Source organism: Triticum urartu, unplaced genomic scaffold (assembly GCF_003073215.2).
Source record: "Triticum urartu cultivar G1812 unplaced genomic scaffold, Tu2.1 TuUngrouped_contig_4633, whole genome shotgun sequence".
NCBI lineage: Eukaryota > Viridiplantae > Streptophyta > Magnoliopsida > Poales > Poaceae > Triticum > Triticum urartu.
In genome coordinates, this window is record NW_024115237.1 from 1 (window position 1) to 14,309 (window position 14,309).

General features: G+C 47.3%; 1 protein-coding gene across 1 annotated transcript; it reads left to right on the forward strand.

Annotated features, from left to right (window-relative positions):
• The first annotated feature begins 9,378 nt into the window (after window positions 1-9,378).
• Window positions 9,379-12,230, forward strand: LOC125528100. The gene has a single exon (XM_048692610.1). The coding sequence runs from the start codon at window positions 9,390-9,392 to the stop codon at window positions 11,346-11,348; it is 1,959 nt and encodes a 652-aa protein (XP_048548567.1). The 5' UTR covers window positions 9,379-9,389; the 3' UTR covers window positions 11,349-12,230.
• The last annotated feature ends 2,079 nt before the right edge of the window (window positions 12,231-14,309 follow it).

Consider the following 14,309-nt stretch of genomic DNA (forward strand, 5'->3'; position numbering starts at 1 on the left):
TTCATCAAGATCGTCACCATGCCGTCGTGCTGACGAAACTCTTCCCTGACACTTTGCTGGATCGGAGTCCGGGGATCGTCATCGAGCTGAACGTGTGCTCGAACTCGGAGGTGCCGTAGTTTCGGTGCTTGATCGGTTGGATCGTGAGGACGTACGACTACTTCCTCTACGTTGCGTCAACGCTTCCCCAGGCCGCGCGGCGGGGTACGTAGACAACACTCTCCCCTCTCGTTGCTATGCATCACATGATCTTGCGTGTGCGTAGGAAATTTTTTGAAATTACTACGAAGGGGAAGCGGACCAGCCGGGGCGGATCCTCGTCGAGATCCGGCCTGCCGTCGGGCTGGATCCAGGGCGACTGGATCCGGCTCAACGATCAGCCAAGATGACCTCGACGACCTGGTGGAGGGGGGACTGATCCCCCACAAGTCGACGCGGCTCCCGAGGAACGAGACCGAGCCGCAGCCAAGGGAGGACGAGTGCGTTCTCCTCGCCACCCACGTAGATCGCGGATTCTCTCTGCCTCCCCATCCTTTCTTCCGGGGCTTTTTGAACTTCTTTGGGGCTCAGCTCCACCATTTCACTCCAAACACCATAGTCTATCTGGCTGCTTTTGTGTCAATGTGTGAAAATTTCTTGGGCTGTCGACCGCACTGGGGTCTTTTCAAACACATCTTCACCTGCCGCTCCCAGTCGGTCCAAAAGGCCAATCCGAGAGATGAGAGGATGCACGTGATCCAGATGTGCGGGGGCCTGGGGATCCAGATGAGGAACAAGAGCACCTTCTCAGCAATGATCCTTCCCGACTCGGTCCGGGGTTGGCAGTCGACTTGGTTTTACTGTAAGGACCAGCCGACCCCGGGTCAGTCGACTGGACTCCTCCCTTTTCTTTGGCTCGAGTGGAGAAGCCCTCCTCCCTGAAGGTGGTCTAGAAAAGAAGGCGCAGGTCAAGGTGCTGGTCGAGCGGGTCATCCAACTCGTCCGCGACGGGGTGACTGGGATGGACCTGTTGGAGGTCTTTCTCGGTCGAAGCATCCAACCGCTTCAGGCACGTGATCATCCGATGTGGATGTACTCTAGGCTCGAGTATTCCACTCAGGCGAGATCTCCCCAAGTATAAATACTGCCAGGTGCCAACTGATTCAGCCATGCTCTAGCCGAGACCTCCAACATCAGAGGAAGGTGTTTCATGGCCACTTCATCATTGCCGCCACCAATCTGGACAGCCACTCGGTATTCTTCAAGCCAAGTGTCAGGCTTGGACTCACCAATGAACTTACTGACTCCAGTCGCCAACCTGAAGTTGGGGGGAATCACTGCAGCTCTGATAGCTCTGCTGAAGCACTCTGGATTGAGACATGCACCCTGTTGCTGGTTTGCAAATCCCTGTCATGGCCCTCTCGGTGAGCTCTGTTTCTGTCGACCAAGCCCTGAACGAGAATAGATCTCGCATCAAAGCCTGGCTCCCTGGGGTTGACTGGAATACCTCGCCCAACACTGTGAGGGCGTCTGTGTTCATGTTGCCGAGGCACGTACGACCCACTCCTTGGGGGAGACGTGGGCACTCGACAACGATCATCGCGATCGACTCGGTGATCATACTGCTCACGGTTTCTGTACTGATCTCGTCGATCCCCACGTCCTCACGCCTCGGGGGCGATCTTGGGCTATGGGCCGACTAAACTGCGTCTGCAACCATGGATCTGCTATGGATCCTATTCCGTGACTGAGATACGACCGTATTCTGTTCTCCCGCCGCCCGGAGCAAGGCTCGAATCTGCACCAGACCTCGGCCAGCTTCTGACTGGGAAGGTTGGATCGACTCCGCTATCCGGGCAGCAGCTGCTAGATTCTGGATCTAGGTTCGGTATACCTGAGTTGGAGGTGGAAAAAGTTGGCGTCGACTGGATTCGGGAGCACGCTGCCGAGCACGATGGTCGAGTGCGCGCTGGAGGTTCTCCAGTCGAGTGCGCTCAACTAAGTTGGCCAAGCGCGCCTGCTCCAAGGCCTGGGCCTCAGGGATTTCTCCGACTATAGGAGTATGTAGTGCATCCATGTTCCGGCGGCGAAGTTCCTCCCTCTACTGCGAAGAGAGGGGTTCGGGGCGGTACTCTTCATGAACGCGCGACGGATCGCCGTTCCCGTCGCCTCCGTCTTCACGGGCGAAGCCAGGAGGGCTGCGTGGTCCATTGACCATCAGAACTTTAGCCGCTGGGTCGCTGCTCTCACACTCGGATGCGGTCTCTACGGAGCCAGTCGACAGATCGAACAGGCCATAGAGAGTTTCGTCGGGCTCGATCGCCGCGACTTGAGGGGTGGCCGACTGGCGGGCCACCGCATGCCTCACCCACCGCTGAAGCCTCGACCGACCGGAACGTTTGCTCCGGCGGGTTGAAGGGAGGGGGAAAGCTGTTGGAGCCGACCGATACTGGGTCGACGGCTGCCGCGGGAGGACGCCGCGAATGCACGCGCGAAAGTGCATCGCTCCGCGAGCGGGGAGTGCGTCGACGTCGAGTGGAGCCTCCTGAAGCCAATTGGAGTCGTCAGCGACAAACATGAGTGCGCTGAGACGGATCTCGCGGCCCTCAGCCAAACCTCCGCCTGGAACCATGATGAAGGGAATCGAAAAAATAGCAACTTCTCCAACAAGTCGCTAAGACACCTGCCCCATGGTGGGCGCCAACTGTCGTGGTTCTAGGACTGACAGTAGAATAGGGGGGTAGGAATGTAGAGGTAAGATCCTAGCTATGGAGGAGTTGTACATGCGAGTTTTATGAGTTCAGGCCCTTCTCAGAGGAACTAACAGCCCTACGTCTCGGAGCCCGGAGGCGGTCGACTGGATATATGCGTGTGAATTACAGAAGGTGTGAACCCCTGTCCTAGAGGAGGGGGTGGCTTATATAGAGTGCGCCAGGACCCCAGCTCCCCTCCGTTACACAGGGTTCAATGTTTATAAAGGAGGAGCAATACTGGTAACGTCCGAAGTAAAGTGCTATAAATGTCCATAAAGCTATGACTTAAACCCCGACCGTTGCGGAGTGAAGGGCTTCACATCTTTTGGTGGTCGAGTGGTTGTTAGCATGTTCGAGTGTCTTCACGGTGGTCGAGTGAACACATCTTCATGGTCGAGTGGATGATGGTTTCTCTTCAACTGCTTCTGGTTCTTTGTAGAGATGTCCTTGGGGAGGGTATGTTGGACAGATCCATGACCCTACCCTAGGTACATAGCTTCATCAGCCCCCGGGTCTATTTTTATCATATTATTTTCAGATCTATAAAAAATACAAAAATACCTTGCTGCAATTTATTTAATTTTACTTTATTTTGTACTTTTACTTATCTTTTATATCAATCTCTATCAGATCTCATCCTTGCAAGTGACCGTGAAGGGATTGACAACCCCTTTTTCGTGTTGGGTGCAAGTATTTGTTTGTTTGTGCATGTGTATCTATTAGGGACTTGTGTGTTCCTCCTACTGAATTGATACCTTGGTTCTAAACTGGGGGAAATACCTATCTCTATTTTGCTACATTACCCTTTCCTCTTCAAGGGAAAAATCAACGCAAACTCAAGAAGTAGCACCCTCCATGAGCAGCAGCACCACACCCACGAGCAGGAGCCACATATCCACCATAGTTGTTGTTATCATCCTCCAAGGCACCGTCCACTGCAGCGTACACGGAATTTTCATCCCCTAGTTCCTCAAGTGGGTCAATAGGGTGGATTCGGTGTCTAAGCCTATCCCCACCTGCTGGAGGTTGCTCGTGAAACATCCTTCCAAGGTCTCGAACCATGTTCCGTAATTCCTGAAACTCAGCATGTGTGATCGGGACAACTTCTTCCCCTTGATCTTCTCTGTGAACACTCGATGCAGTTCCAGCCATGTTAGTAGGGCTAAAATGTGAAATAGGATAATTTTGTTGGAATCACACAACCTCACCTCTTACTCACCAAAATTCTTATGAGTTCACATCAGACTGTACTTCTCTCGGATGTGTTAAAGCGATTGAAAGACAGGGATCAAATAACTAGCTTCGGTTTTTGGTGGAGGTTGGTGGGGTAAACAAAAAGGGGCTTGTGCTAAAATCAAGTTGATGCAAACCAAGAAAATATGCGGATGGATCCGCTGAACCTTTGCACCAAGATTGAAAGAACAAACAACACACAAGCTTCTGAAATTTTTCTACCATGCTGAAACTTTTTGATCTTACACAACACTTTCTTTTTCTCTCTTAACTTTTTTTTTCTGGCACTCTTTTCTTTCTCTCTTTGATATTTTTTGCCACTTTTTTTTATCTCTTTTTCCAAAGCACAACAACAAAATTTGAAAACAACTGTGAAGATGAACTTGACGTAGATCTAAAAGATGAAGAACATACAAGATATGCAACAACAAGATCTCAGCACCAACAAGGCTTGAATTTATTTTTGTTGGGGCTTTAGACTTCTAGGACAGAAAATACAGCATGAAAAACACTCGATCGAAAGGGATGACAGCAATATAAACTCTAATAACAGATCCTACTGTGTGAACGAAGGATCTGATGCCAGGTGATAGGAGGAAACCTGATGAACGAGTTCACACCCAAGGGTGGCCTGATCTTCACGTTGTACTCTCTCCGTCCGGAAATACTTGTCATCAAAATGAATAAAAAGGGATGCTAGATGTATTTTAGTTTTAGATACATCCATTTTTGTCCATTTTGATGACAAGTATTTTCGGACGGAGGGAGTAGGATTGAATCGGGGAGGATAACTAGCTGCAAGAAACCGGGATAACTAGCTTTATACCTGTCAAGGTTGGATGCAACCCGTATGTTTGCGGATGGCTGACCGAAACTACAAGAACTCCAACCCGCTATCCAAACAATCACAGAACCACAAACTGGAACTAACCCACACAAAATGGCCGGAACCGTAGAGCACGAATTAGGGGGAAACAGAGGCTCCTTCTCACGAATCTGGATGAACTCGCAACAGCAAAGGTAGCAAGGATCTCTCAGATCTCTCTAGAAGTATTGCTACATAAGTTTGTAGCTAAATGGTTTGACAAAAGGTTCCTAACAGGATGGGGAAGATGGAGTTTTATAGCAGGGACTACCCACCTTAGCTAGGTGTGAAAATGGTTTCAAAAGTAAGCAGGTTTGCATGGCTTTCTTGGGGAAATAAGCAGTCAACTTTGAGAGTTGTTGAAGAGATCCTTGGAAATTCGTGAAGCCTTGACAGCCTGAACACCTTTCATGAGAATGACTAGAGCTTTTGACTCACAACTCTAAATGATGTGAGGTTTTTCGCATTGGAAAGTAAATTTGATGTAGCTTCTGGTGATATACCCATATGGCCCCGTATCTTCATCACATTGGTGTGGCACAACGAAACATCATAGATAAAAACCGACAGCATTAGCTTCACTTAAAACTTGTTTTCTCCAAACTTGTTCCTCCAAACCAGTTGCTGCAAGAGCTCATAGGTTGTTGGATTTCTTCCATGTGATACCTACGTTCAACCAACAACAATGGGGATGCAAGCATAGTTGTGTCAACATGGTAATATACGCATAGCAGAGATTATAACTTATTTAGCCCAGGCATGATAACTTTTGACCCAAAAAAAGTATTCAAAACATGCCAACATGGTATCTAGTTTGGAAGGCTCGCCGTGGAGGATTTTTTTTTGTGAAAATAGATTTTGGATCAAACAGGTGATTTGAGCTACAAACATTTTGAATTTTCAAAATAAAGAGAATCTACTATGACATTAGTTTTTTTTTTGCACTTTTAGTGCATTTGCACGTGTGGAGAAAGTCGGAAGAAGTCACTTTTATTCCCGGAATTTGCCTATTTAAACATTGTGGCAACTTATGTAGCATAGACGTGATAACTTGCATACCCTAAGCATGGTAACTTTTTACCCGAGAAGAAGTCTTCGAAATATACCAACATGAAATCTAGTTTCAAAGGTCTCGTCGCGACGAATCTTTTATGTGAAGACAATTTTTTCATCGAAACGATGGTTTGAGCTACAAAACATTTTGAATTTTGAAATTGGTGGAATATTTTGCTGATGTCAGCAATTTTTTATCATATTATTTTCAGATCTATATGTGAAGACCTTGCTGTAATTTATTTACCTTTACTTTATTTTGTACTTTTACTTATCTTTTATATCAATCTCTATCAGATCTCATCCTTATATGTGATCGTGAAGGGATTGACAACCCCTTTTTCGTGTTGGGTGCAAGTATTTGTTTGTTTGTGCATGTGTTCCTCCTACTACTGGATTGATACCTTGGTTCTAAACTGGGGGAAATACCTATCTCTATTTTGCTACATCACCCTTTCCTCTTCAAGGAAAAAATCAACGCAAACTCAAGAAGTAGCACCCTCCATGAGCAGCAGCACCACGCCCACGAGCAGGAGCCACATGTCCATCATAGCTGTTGTTATCATCCTCCAAGGCACTGTCCACTGCAGCATGCACGAAATTTTCATCCCCTAGTTCCTCAAGTGGGTCAATAGGGTGTAATCGGTGTCGAAGCCTATCGCCACCTGCTGGAGGTCGCTCGTGAAACATCCTTTCAAGGTCTCGAACCATGTTCCGTAATTCCTGAAACTCAGCATGTGTGATCGGGGCAACTTCTTCCCCTTGATCTTCTCCATGAACACTTAATGCAGTTCCTGCCATGTTAGTGGGGCTAAAATGTGAAATAGGATAATTTTGTTGGAATCACACAACCTCACCTCTTACTCACCAAAATTCTTATGAGTTCACATCAGACTGTACTTCTCTCAGATGTGTTAAAGCGATTGAAAGACAGGGATCAAAGAACTAGCTTCGGTCTTTGGTGGAGGTTGGTGGGGTAAACAAAAAGGGGCTTGTGCTGAAATCAAGTTGATGCAAACCAAGAAAATATGCGGATGGATCCGCTGAACCTTTGCACCAAGATTGAAAGAACACACAACACACAAGCTTCTGAAATTTTTTCTACCATGCTGAAACTTGTTGATCTTACACACCATTTTCTTTTTCTCTCTTAACTATTTTTTCTGGCACTCTTTTCTTTCTCTCTTTGATATTTTTTGCCACTTTTTTATCTCTTTTTCCAAAGCACAACAACAAAATTTGAAAACAACTATGAAGATGAACTTGGTGCATATCTAAAAGATGAAGAATATGCAAGATATGCAACAACAAGATCTCAGCACCAACAAGGCTTGAATTTATTTTTGGTGGGGCTTTGGACTTCTAGGACAGAAAATACAACATGAAAAACACTCGATCTAAAGGGATGATAGCAATATAAACTCTAATAACATATCATATTGTGTGAACGAAGGATCTGATGCCAGGTGATAGGTGGAAACCTGATGAACGAGTTCACACCCAAGGGTGACCCGATCTTCACGTTGTAGCTAGGATTGAATCAGGGAGGATAACTAGCTGCAAGCAACCGGGGTAACTAGCTTTATACCTGTCAAGGTTGGATGCAACCCGTATGTTGCGGATGGCTGACCGAAGCTACAAGAACTCCAACCCGCTATCCAAACAATCACAGAACCACAAACTGGAACTAACCCACACAAAACGGCCGGAACCGTAGAGCACAAATTAGGGGGAACCAGAGGCTCCTCCTCGCGAATCTGGATGAACTCACAAGAGCAAGGGTAGCAAGGATCTCTCAGATCTCTCTAGCAGTCTTGCTACATAAGTTTGTAGTTGAATGGTTTGACAAAAGGTTCCTAAGAGGACGGGGGAGATGGAGTTTTATAGCAGGGACTACCTACCTTAGCTAGGTGTGAAAATGGTTTCAAAAGTAAGCAGGTTTGCATGGGTTTCTTAGGGGAATAAGCAGACAACTTTGAGAGTTGTTGGAGAGCTTCTCGAAAATTCACGAAGCCTTGACAGCCTAAACACCTTTCATGAGAATGGCTAGAGCTTTTGACTCACAACTCTAAATGATGTGAGGTTTTTCGCATTGGAAAGTAAATTTGATGTAGCTTCTAGTGATATATCCATATGGCCCCGTATCTTCATCACATGGGTGTGGCACAACGAAGCATCATAGGTAAAACCAACAACATCAGATTCACTTAAAACTTGTTTTCTCCAAACTTGTTCCTTCAAACCAGTTGCTGCAAGAGCTGGTAGGTTGTTGGATTTCTTCCATGTGATACCTACGTTCAACCAACAACAACGGGGATGCAAGCATAGTTGTGTCAACATGGTAATATACGCATAGCAGAGCTTATAACTTATTTAGCCCAGGCATGATAACTTTTGACCCAAAAAAAAAGTATTCAAAACATGCCAACATGGTATCTAGTTTGGAAGGCTCGCCGTGGAGGATTTTTTTTGTGAAAACAGATTTTGGATGGAACAGGTGATTCGAGCTACAAACATTTTGAATTTTCAAAATAAAGAAAATCTACGATGACATTAGTTTTTTTTTGCACTTTTAGTGCATTTGCACGTGTGGAGAAAGTCGGAAGAAGTCACTTTTATTCCCGGAATTTGCCTATTTAAACATTGTGGCAACTTATATAGCATAGACGTGATAACTTGCATACCCTAAGCATGGTAACTTTTTACCCGAGAAAAAGTCTTCAAAATATACCAACATGAAATCTAGTTTCAAAGGTCTCGTCGTGACAAATCTTTTATGTGAAGACAATTTTTCCATCAAAACGATGGTTTGAGCTACAAAACATTTTGAATTTTGAAATTGGTGGAATATTTTGCTGATGTCAGCAATTTGAGCTACAAAACATCGAAACATGTTTGGAGGCATACGCATGCAGCATGTGCTCGTTCCTTTGTCCACGTCGGCCACTTTAAAGGAAGAACTCGCGAGCGGGATGAATCGAAGGGATTTACAAATTGTTCGGATATGTCGCTTATAAACATAGGGTAACGTTTGAACGTTATCACTGTCCTGTTTAAAAACTGAGGGAGTAGATATTTAACCAAGATAGATTAGCCTTCCATCCTGCTATTTTCACTGTAGAGCTGGGCTATAAACCACAGTATGTGATGTGATCCCTGATCGAAGGTTCGGATGCTGAAGCAAGCAAATAACACCACACCCGCAAACCTGGACTCAGATTTGGCAAAAGCTGGATTCACATTTGGCATCTTCCAGCTCCAAAGCAAAATCAAAATGCTTGTTGGTGTATCATGTGATTTAGTCATCTCAGCTGTTTAGCTTGTTGGTGTACCTCTTCCTCTCAAAATTCAACGAGTCTGACTCCTTTTACCCGGAACAGAGCAAGTTCAGTAGAAGCAGCAGCAGTACTCGTATTGGGCAGAGGAGAGCCGTCCGATGTGTTGTGTGCGGTGGATATGGGCCGGCTCCAAGCAGAGGAGAGGATGTCGCCGTGGAACAAAATGAGATGAGAGGCATTGCATTGGGTGGTGCTCTGCTGCTCGCCGGCATGGCGCTGGGTCTGGGATGCACCACGTCGCCCGCCAGCCAGCCACCCGACCCGAGCCATGTCCCTCCCTCCCAGCGCAGGTGGCCGAATCCAAATTCCAATCCAGCCCGCCTCATGCCGCCTCTTCCCCTTTCCACCGCTCCGCTGCCCCGTGCTTCTTGCCATGGCCGCCGCCTCGCCCTCACGCCGCCGGTGTGCGGCCGCGGCCTCGTGCGCGTCAGGGCGTCGGGGGATAAAGCCCAGCCGCCGCCCTCCAGAACCCAGATGATCATGGACAAGATTTCCTCAGCCGGCGACGAGGTCGGCGGCGCCGGCGGGGCCTACTCATACGACGCGCTCAAAAGGCTGGACCAAATCTGCTCCAGCATATGCTCAGCTCCCCTAGAAGTTTCCTCCTCCTCCAAAGCCCCTCCGCAAATCGTCACCCGCGTCCAAGGCCCGGCACCGGCGGCGGCTGCCGACCTCGGCGCGGAGACCTTCGACGTGCTGGTGTGCGGCGGCACGCTGGGCATCTTCATAGCCACCGCGCTCAGCTACAGAGGCCTCCGAGTCGGGATCGTCGAGAGGGGCGCCGTCAAAGGGAGGGAGCAGGAGTGGAACATCTCCAGGAAGGAGCTCATGGAGATCGTGCAGGTCGGCATCCTCTCGGAGGCCGAGGCCGAGCAGGTGGTCACCAGCGATTTCAACCCCAACCGATGCGGCTTCGAGGGTAAAGGCGAGATATGGGTGGAGGACATCCTTCACCTCGGGATTTCGCCGGCAAAGCTCGTGGAGATCATGAAAGGCAGATTCATTTCCTCAGGAGGAGAAATCTTTGAGGGGAAAAGCGTGTCGAGCATTTCGGTTCACGATGATCTTGCGGTGCTGCAACTGAGTGACGGTGATCGTCTGCGTTGCCGGCTCGTCGTCGATGCCATGGGCAACTTCTCCCCGATCGTGCGGCAGATCCGCTCCGGCAGGAGACCGGACGGACTGTGCCTTGTTGTCGGTGCCTGTGCTCGTGGGTTTGAGAAGAACACAACGAGTGATGTTATCTTCAGTAGCTCGTCAGTGAAGAGTGTTGGTGGAGATTCAGGAGGATCAGTGCAGCTCTTCTGGGAGGCATTTCCTGCCGGCTCCGGTCCGACTGATCGTACCACATACATGTTCACATATGTCGATCCGCAGTTCGGGTGCCCGAAGCTGGAAGAGCTCTTGGAGATGTTCTGGGATCTCATGCCTGGTTACCAGGATACAGTTCTTGACAACTTGGACATAAGGAGAGTCATATATGGGATCTTCCCGACTTACCGGGACAGCCCGTTGCCGGCCGCATTCGACCGGATCTTACAGGTCGGCGACGCCAGTGGGATCCAGTCACCCGTTTCATTCGGAGGGTTTGGGAGCCTGACAAGGCACCTCGGCCGACTGTCCAACGGCGTGTACGAAGCGGTTTCAGGAGATTTCCTGGATGCACAGAGTTTGAAGCTGTTAAACCCTTACATGCCGAACCTAAGCGCATCATGGCTGTTCCAAAGAGCAATGTCGACGAGGCCGGGGACTGACATCTCGCCGACATTTATCAATGAGCTTCTCTTTGCTAATTTCCAGTCGATGCAGAAACTTGGGGACTCGGTGCTACGCCCATTTCTCCAGGATGTGATACAGTTTGGACCCCTGGTGAAAACGTTGGGCCTGGTCATGATCAGCCGACCGCAGATTTTGCCTGAAATATTCAGGCAGGTTGGAGTTGGGGTCATCCTCAACTGGTCTGGCCACTTTGTGATGCTTGGTTACTACACCTTCCTTTCCAGCTTTCTCGGTCCGGCTGTTCGGCCCTGGGTTGAATCTTTGGCGCCGAGGGATAGATATCAATGGGAGCGGTATCTTGAAGCGTGGGAGTATGGAGCTGGCTTAGACTATCGCCAAGAGGAATGAAGAAGCTCCGGCCATTAAAAAGGAAGGAAAATACCATACTTACTTCCTTGGCAGAAAAACAGGGGAATTTGCTCGCTGGTTGGGACGATGATCAAGTCTCTTATTACTATGCTCCCCTTGAGAGATACACTTGCTGGGCTGAAGAACTGACTGAGGTGCTGCAATAATAAATAATAAAGTTTGTATATACCGTTCTGCATTGGGTTCATGCTGGTTGCATTTTCAAAAGCTGTGTCTGAAGCCGACGGTGCAGCCAGGACTAGAATTCTGAACCTCAGAAGCTGTGTCTGAAGCCAACTTTGAAGCTGTGTCTGAGGACTACTGGAATTCTGAAGCTCCTCTACATTGTGAGCTTCAGACTGAAGCTGAGAGCTGCCACTTTTAACTGACGCTCCTGATCATTGACAGCGCTTTGTATCCTACTCCCTCCGTTCCAAATTACTCGTCGCAGAAATGGATGTATCTAGAACTAAAATACATCTAGATACATCCATACTTACGACAACTAATTCAGAACGGAGGGAGTACTTTTGTGTTTGGGTCATCATATGTTTATAAGATTGCTATCATGTTTATAGAGTGTATGCTGGAAAATGCTTCTGTTGGCATTTTCTACAGGGAACTTATATCTGATACGCTTTTCTGGGTTGAAGAGCTGAGGTGCTGCAATAACAATAATCAAGTTTGTTATTACTTTGCTCCCCGAATAGGGAGGTGCTGCACAACACAATGCGGTTTCACAGAGCTGGGGTGATGTCTGTAATAATCAAGTCTGTTGTTACTAGTATGCTCCTGTTGTATGGAACGGTAACCACTGTGTTTTGGAATGGAAAATAATGATATTTATCATTCGAAAATATATATTACATTCTGCTTGGACCATGATGAATGGGTGGATATGAAATGTGGGATGCTTTGTGGATCCTTACCTGTCCTTTGGATGTTATGTTATATTTCTCCGTCAGAGATGGTGCTGAGGAGGCTGGGATAGTAAACCTGCAATGCAGTATGCATTTTGTTATGTTCTGGAGTTTAAGGGAGAGGCTACTGAAATTTGAAAGCTGTTCGGCCGTGCACTGTGGTCTGTGCTTTATCTACAAAGCGGGACGAGAGCCTGTTTCGTGAAATTTGAAAGTTGTTCGTTTTGTTTTTCAACTCTGGGTGAGTAGATGCACGTGCAGTCAGGCTGGGCACATTTGCAGAAGCTCTGTCTGAAATCAATATTAGGAAACGATGCAGCAGCGAGAACTGGAAATCTGAAGTCCATTCTGGATCCGAAATGGAACTATGTTCATTCACGATCCTGATTGCCGATGGGACCGACATGCTGTCACGCAGTTGGTCGGCCGGGCCCACGAGAGGAACACTCTCGCAAATTATGATGTAAGTAATCATAGTCAAACCTCAACTTGTGCTTAAATAAGTGTTACTAGTAGTAGTACTTAGTCGTTCCCTATTCAAATTTCCAAGAGCTATCATCTAGTTCCCGGTCAAACTCTTTGAAACCAAGTCACCTGTCTTTGCAAATTGCAAGTGTGCCTTATATGCATACCCAGTCACACGTCTTGATCTAGCTTCATTCTCCCTCAGCTCCATCCAATAAGTCAGCATTATGGCCACCGCCGGGACGAAGCCATCAACCATGCGCGCTGTCCAGACTCCAGTACAGCGGATACGGTGGCGGTGCCGCAGCACTCAAGGTCAGCTCTTGTTTCCGTCTTAATGAACATCAGAATGCATGATTTTTGTAGTGTTTACAAGTGAAACCATATGCAGCTTCATGCGAAGTTTGCAGCTAGTTGCAAGAGATCTGTAGCTTCAAAAGTTCAAATAGATCCTAAAACTTGTTGATGAATACTACCGAGTTTAATGATTCGGAGCCATGCAAACCTTTTGCCCTGGAAAGGGAGATAGAGTTAGAAGTTTTCTCAATCAAGAGCCATGACTTAGAATTTAGGACCTGTGAATGCAGTTGACTTCTCAAGATTAGGTACGACGTATGCGAGTGAAATGAAGGTTGACTTGGTTTTATTTCAGTACGTGGATATCCCTGTCCCTTCACCGAAGAAAGATTGAAGCAGCAAGTATAAATCCAGCGGATTGGAATATCCAGAAAGGCTTGCTACGTCCTTTCGTTCCTAAGTTCCCGTTTATTCCAGGTATTCACATATAAATTTCCGGATTTTCAAAAATAGATTACTTCACTAGTAGAAAAAGGGTCAAACGTGAAGCACATTAGTGCCGGTTTGAATTTGAGCCGGCACTAATGTGTACATTAGTGCCGGTTCCAACGGCTAGCCGGCCTGCTCTCATTAGTACCGGTTCATGGCGAACCTTTAGCACCGGTTCGTGCCACGAACCGGTACTAAAGTGAGTGGTGGCAGGATGTTGTCTGGTGGCAGGATGTTGTCAGTCCGGGACCCCTCCAGCACCTTTAGTACCGGGTCGTATCACGAACCGGTACTAAAAGTCGTCCTACATAGACTCTTCGTCCACCCGAGCTCGCTCTGTTCTTCCCCTTTCCCCTCTCCTCTCTATTCTTTCCCCTCTTCCTCTCAAGCTCATCACACATTTTGCCCAAGATTTGAAGGCCCCCATCCATTCAAATGATCACAAAGGTTAGCAACTCTTTCCTTTCATCTCTCATTGCTAGATTAGCTCGTGCAATACTTTATATAGTGATTGATTTTTGAGTTTAGTAATTTGGGAGGAATTATATATATGTGCTAGTATTTGATTTATATGCAATTTGAGGTCAAAAATAACACTTAGTTTGCATATGTAGGTGTGGTTTACTTAGTACCTTCTAAATCTCCGTCGTAACCACCGTCGATCGCTCGCAACGTCCCGTCGCCGGCACCACCTTGTGGTGAGCCTCTTGTTCATGAAGTTTTATATAAAAAATGATGTTTGTGTGATTTGGATATATAGTTACTCGTATAATTATCTTACCCATACGTT

Bases quoted from the DNA above. Each gene is read 5' to 3' on its own strand.
- LOC125528100 (XM_048692610.1), top strand. From the start codon at position 9,390: ATGAGAGGCATTGCATTGGGTGGTGCTCTGCTGCTCGCCGGCATGGCG.